Source organism: Jatropha curcas, chromosome 1 (assembly GCF_041381405.1).
Source record: "Jatropha curcas cultivar XTBG-Jc1 chromosome 1, XTBG_Jcur_1.0, whole genome shotgun sequence".
NCBI classification, from domain to species: domain Eukaryota; kingdom Viridiplantae; phylum Streptophyta; class Magnoliopsida; order Malpighiales; family Euphorbiaceae; genus Jatropha; species Jatropha curcas.
The window spans coordinates 14,827,460-14,833,459 of NC_143151.1; the positions used below are offsets into that span (position 1 = coordinate 14,827,460).

The window sequence follows — 6,000 nt, forward strand, 5'->3', positions numbered from 1 at the left end:
TCCTCTCCCATTCCAAGTATTCGTCTGCATTGTTTCGGCCTTTGAAAGGTGGCACCTTGAGTTTGATGTTACCCAAGTTACCATCTAATGGTGTGTCAACCTCTTCGTCATCCTCTCCATAGTAAGTTTCATTTCTGTAAACGGCCTCTACCAATCCCTCTTCCTCTTCCTCTATTATTTCTACCTCCTCTTGCCCACATAGGCTCTCTATGCCATTCATCATCCTCTTCTTCATACTCTTCATGCCAAGGTTGTCTAGAGTGCTCTTTGGAAGTGCTTGCACCCCTCCTTGTGGCATTAGGATCATGTCTTTCTGTCTTTTGCTCTTGAATCTCCAGTCTGTCATTAAAGCTCTCCATAAGCCTAGTGATTCGTCCCATTTCTCCAGAGAAAGCATCTAGAAAGCATCTAGAAAGGCTTGTAGTTTTGGATCTTCAACTTTGAGAGGGCTATTATCCTTGTCTCTATATGAATTAGACATCCTGAAATAAGATTGCAAAAACTAAGGAAATAGTTAGTTTATCACTCCCTCACGTGTTTCTCTCCTTATTTGGCTTTTTTTTTTTAATATGTGGGTTTCACTCAAGCCTTTTACCACTCTTTCCACTTGAATAATTGCACTTCAGAATCCCAAAGTTGCTACAAAAGTCAAGAGAAAGTTAGGAAAACAAAGAATATAATTAAGTAATGCACAAACTCTATCAAGAAATCACAATGTTTGAATGGCAATACAAGAATAAGAAAGGTGTATTGCTAGAAATCAATAAACTAAAGTGTAGGAACAAGCAAATAACACTTTAGCAATGTTAAATGAAGCAAAGATAGCACCACAAACAAGAAATTGAAACTAGAATTTAAAAGACGATTTAGGGATATAGTGTATGAATTTAGTTCGCTACAAAGCAAACCAAATATGGACCTAATTAATTCTACCCAATCAAAGCAAGCAAACAAAGAAAACCCAAAAAAAAAAAATTTTTTTTTTTAAAGGTACTGTAGCAAGTTTGCTTCTGAGTTCCTGTAGCAAGTTACTGTAGCAGACGTTTTAAGGTACTGTAGTAAGTTTGCTTCTGAGTTCCTGTAGCAAGTTACTGTAGCACAACGTTTTTGATTTATATCCTCACTTAACCTACAAATGTGACCCAATTTAGGTAGGGTAAGGGCTTAACAAGGTATAAGTGGATGGTTTGTGTCTCCCAATTCAATTTAGGTAGGTAATGACTTAGTCCAACAATGACTTTTGTGTCTCCCAATTCAATTTTAGGTAGGTAATGACTTTGTCCAACAATGATTTTTGTGTCTCCCAATTCAATTTTAGGTAGGTAATGTCTTTAACAAACAATTCAGATCCAGATTTTTTTTTTTTTATCAAGAAATAAGCAAACAACAAGAATGTTCAAAGATAGATCTTGAATTAGTCAAAAGGGTAACTAGAAAATGAAGCAAACAATAAGAAGATACAAAGAGAAAACTAGATTCAAGAAGATTTAAAGAGAAATTATCTAAATCCAACAAGATCTAAAGAGAAATTGTCTAGATCCAACAAGATCTAAAGAGATAGTGTCTAGATCCAACAAGACCTAAAGAGATAATGTGTAGATCTCAAAATGAAAAGAAAACACGAAGATAAACAACAATGAATCCAACAACAAGAAAACTCAAATTCCTAACTAAGATAACAGAACTTAACCCAAAACTTTGATTTGGCTCTGATACTAGATGATACGACCCTAGCCAATTAACAAGTACTCTTGCAAATCAACAAGGAACATCTAGCGGAAAGCATGCAATCTCGGAAGTACCCGACAATCCCTTTAACCTCCAAGTACTCTTGAAGAGAGAAAGCAAGGAATTTAGAACAAGAATCAGAAACTTACCTTCAAGTACTCTTGAAAACAACTCTGAAATTCTTGGTGCAATTAATCTTGTAGAACTCACAAGCTTAACTACTAAGGATATTTTGGTTCTATGAAGAACACAATCTGTTCTTGAAAGAACAAGAAGAAAACGTTTTGTTTTGATTTCAATTCAATGGTGGCTGCTGTGCAACTCTTACAACATTATAAGTAACCTAAGCTAACCCTAATTTAGCTATTAACTTAAGTTAGCCCAAGCTTATCCCTAATGTGGCCCAAATGGGCTTAATTAAATACAAGTCCAAGCTAACTACTTAAAACAATCCTGACTTAAACATTAACTAACTTAGGCTGGCCCTACTCTAGAAAATAAGCCCAACCAACCTTACACTTAATTAATTAAGTCCACTAAAAGAATTTAAACAAAATAGGGCAAATGGGCCGAAGGCCCTACACAACCCATACTTAAGCTCATAATAAGATAACAACCTCCTAAATTTGCCTAAGTATAGAATCATGTAAAATGCATCAAATGGCAGCCTCATTGCACGCCTCAAGCATCATAACAAGCTTTGGTGCTTCTTCAAGTTCAATCTCACTTCTTGCATAATTATGATCTTGAAGCTCCAATGTGCTTTGTTCTTGAGCAAATGCATTCAAGGCTGTTCGTAGCTTGGTTGCACGAGCTCTTGTGATTGGCCCCACGGGTAGAGCTAGAGGATCCTTCACCTTGCTTCCTTGATCCGTATCATCTATCTATACAAAATGTGCATTTGTTAAGTTTAGCATACAACTTTTCTGTCCTCAAAGTTTGTAACACCATCCTAACATGCTCAATATGATCATTAAGAGACTTGCTATAGATGAGTATATCATCAAAGTATACAACTACAAACTTTCCTAAGAAGGCACGCAATACATGGTTCATAAGCCTCATAAATGTGCTAGGTGCATTAGATAGTCCAAAAGGCATAACTAACCATTCATACAAACCATACTTAGTTTTAAAAGCAGTTTTCCATTCATCACCTGGTTGCATTCTAATTTGATGGTAACCACTCATTAAATCAATTTTAGTAAAGTAAGTTGCCCCATGCAATTCATCTAACATATCATCAAGTCTAGGAATAGGGTGTCTATACTTTACAGTGATTTTGTTGACCGCTCTACAATCAACACACATGCGCCAAGTTCCATCCTTTTTAGGTACTAGAAGCACAGGAACGGCACACGGGCTCATGCTTTCTCTCACCAAACCTTTCTCCATAAGTTCATCAACTTGCCTTTGCAACTCCTTTGTCTCCATTGGATTGCTTCTATAGGCAGGCCTATTAGGAATGGTGGATCCAGGAATGAAGTCAATTTGATGTTCTATTCCTCTTAAAGGTGGTAAACCACTTGGTAATTCACTAGGAAAGACATCATCAAATTCCTACAACATAGAAACAAACATAGAAGGCAAACTATCAAGGTTAGCATTAGTTTCAGCAAATAAAATTTCCTTGTACCTAAGAAGCAATATGGGCTTCTCCAAGGTGATACGACCCTAGCCAATTAACAAGTACTCTTGCAAATCAACAAGGAACATCTAGCGGAAAGCATGCAATCTCGGAAGTACCTGACAATCCCTTTAACCCCCAAGTACTCTTGAAGAGAGAAAGCAAGGAATTTAGAACAAGAATCAGAAACTTACCTTCAAGTACTCTTGAAAACAACTCTGAAATTCTTGGTGCAATTAATCTTGTAGAACTCACAAGCTTAACTACTAAGGATATTTTGGTTCTATGAAGAACACAATCTGTTCTTGAAAGAACAAGAAGAAAACGTTTTGTTTTGATTTCAATTCAATGGTGGCTGCTGTGCAACTCTTACAACATTATAAGTAACCTAAGCTAACCCTAATTTAGCTATTAACTTAAGTTAGCCCAAGCTTATCCCTAATGTGGCCCAAATGGGCTTAATTAAATACAAGTCCAAGCTAACTACTTAAAACAATCCTGACTTAAACATTAACTAACTTAGGCTGGCCCTACTCTAGAAAATAAGCCCAACCAACCTTACACTTAATTAATTAAGTCCACTAAAAGAATTTAAACAAAATAGGGCAAATGGGCCGAAGGCCCTACACAACCCATACTTAAGCTCATAATAAGATAACAACCTCCTAAATTTGCCTAAGTATAGAATCATGTAAAATGCATCAAATGGCAGCCTCATTGCACGCCTCAAGCATCATAACAAGCTTTGGTGCTTCTTCAAGTTCAATCTCACATCTTGCATGAGGACTGCCATGATGATGATGATGAGGTTGATGAAGAAGTTTTACAACCTGAGATGGGACAATTACTAGTTACCAGGCGAGTTCTCAACATGCAAGTTCAAGAGGAGAGCTTAGAACAAAGAGAGAATATTTTCCATACTAGATGCTTGGTACTTAACAAGGTATGTCTTTTAATTATTGATAGTGGAAGTTGCACTAATGTAGCTAGTTTGAGCATGGTGCAGAAATTGGGTTTGACATGTGTACAGCACCTAAGGCCATATAAGCTTCAATGGCTCAATGATATGGGTTCTGTAAGAGTAAACAAGCAGGTGAAGGTGCCATTCTCCATTGGATGGTACAAGGATGAGGTCACTTGTGATGTAGTACCTATGCTAGCTGGGCATATTCTTCTAGGCCGCCCATGGCAATACGACAGGCGAGTCCAGCATGATGGGTACACCAACCGGTTCTCTCTTACCTATTTGGGTAAACATGTGGTTCTAGCTCCTTTGACACCACCTGAGGTCTATATGGACCAAAAGAGGATATTAGAAAGTGAGGGGCAGAATTGTATTCAGGGGGAGGGAGAAAATAAAGATAAAGAAAATGGGGAAAAAGAGGCCAAGAGTGAAAAGAAACAATTGAATGGCCCATTGGTGAGTGAAACAACAAGAGAAGGAAGAAAGAAACAAAACATGTATGTAAGAGAGAGAGAGATTCGCAGTAGTGTTAGTGAGGGTAGACCAATCTTAATGATTCGGTTTAAGGAAACTTTGCTTAACTTGACTAACATTGACACTTCTTCTTTGCCTTCTAGTTTTGTTTCTTTATTGCAGGAGTTTTCTGATGTGTTTCCTGATAAATGCCTAGCGGACTGCCACCCCTAAGAGGCATTGAGCATCAGATTGACTTTGTGCCTGGAGCTACAATTCCTAACAGGCCAGCATATAGGAGCAACCCCATGGAGACTAAGGAGTTGCAGCGCCAAGTTGATGACCTGTTGTCTAAGGGATTTGTGAGGGAGAGTATGAGCCCATGTGCAGTTCCTGTATTACTTGTGCCTAAGAAGGACGGTTCTTGGAGGATGTGTGTTGACTGCCGAGCTGTCAACAAAATCACAGTTAAGTATCGCCATCCAATTCCTAGGCTAGATGATATGCTAGATGAAAGGCATGGTAGTAAGTACTTTTCTAAAATTGACTTAATGAGTGGATATCATCAAATCAGAATGAAGTTAGGTGATGAATGGAAAACTGCCTTTAAGACTAAATATGGTTTATATGAGTGGATCGTTATGCCATTTGGTCTAACTAATGCACCTAGTACTTTCATGAGATTAATGAACCATGTCTTACGTGCTTTTCTAGGCAAATTTGTTGTGGTTTATTTTGATGATATACTGATTTATAGCCAATCTATTGATGACCATGTTGAGCATGTTAGGTTAGTATTGATAACTTTGAGAGCTGAAAAGTTATATGCTAAGCTACAGAAATGCACTTTTTGCATAGATAGGCTTGTTTTTCTTGGTTTTGTTGTGAGTGCACAGGGGATTGAGGTTGATGAGGAGAAGGTTAAAGTAATTCGAGAATGGCCAACTCCTAAATCTATATCTGAGGTGAGGAGTTTCCATGGCTTAGCAAGCTTCTACCGAAGGTTTGTGAAGGACTTCTCTACCATAGCAGCCCCACTCACAGAGGTGGTAAAGAAAGAAGTTGGGTTCAAATGGGGGGAAGCGCAACAAAGGGCATTTGATACTCTAAAATCCATTCTTTGCTCTGCTCCTATTTTAGTTTTACCTAACTTTGATAAAACATTTGAGATTGAGTGTGACGCCTCTGGTGTAGGTATTGGTGCAGTGTTGATGCAGGAACGAAAGCC

General features: G+C 37.9%; 1 protein-coding gene across 1 annotated transcript; it reads left to right on the top strand.

Moving 5' to 3' along the window:
* Positions 1 to 4,190: 4,190 nt before the first annotated feature.
* LOC149499045 (uncharacterized) lies at positions 4,191 to 5,351 on the top strand. Its single transcript, XM_089721772.1, has 4 exons — positions 4,191 to 4,298; positions 4,386 to 4,573; positions 4,990 to 5,294; positions 5,347 to 5,351. The coding sequence occupies exons 1-4, from the start codon at positions 4,191 to 4,193 to the stop codon at positions 5,349 to 5,351; spliced, it is 606 nt and encodes a 201-aa protein (XP_089577898.1).
* The last annotated feature ends 649 nt before the right edge of the window (positions 5,352 to 6,000 follow it).

Excerpts from the sequence above, each read along its gene's own strand:
- LOC149499045 (XM_089721772.1), top strand. The coding sequence starts at position 4,191 with ATGGGACAATTACTAGTTACCAGGCGAGTTCTCAACATGCAAGTTCAA. Across the intron at positions 4,299-4,385 it reads GATGCTTGGTACTTAACAAG|CACCTAAGGCCATATAAGCT; the intron begins GTATGTCTTTTA and ends ACATGTGTACAG. Across the intron at positions 4,574-4,989 it reads AGGCGAGTCCAGCATGATGG|CGGACTGCCACCCCTAAGAG; the intron begins GTACACCAACCG and ends ATAAATGCCTAG.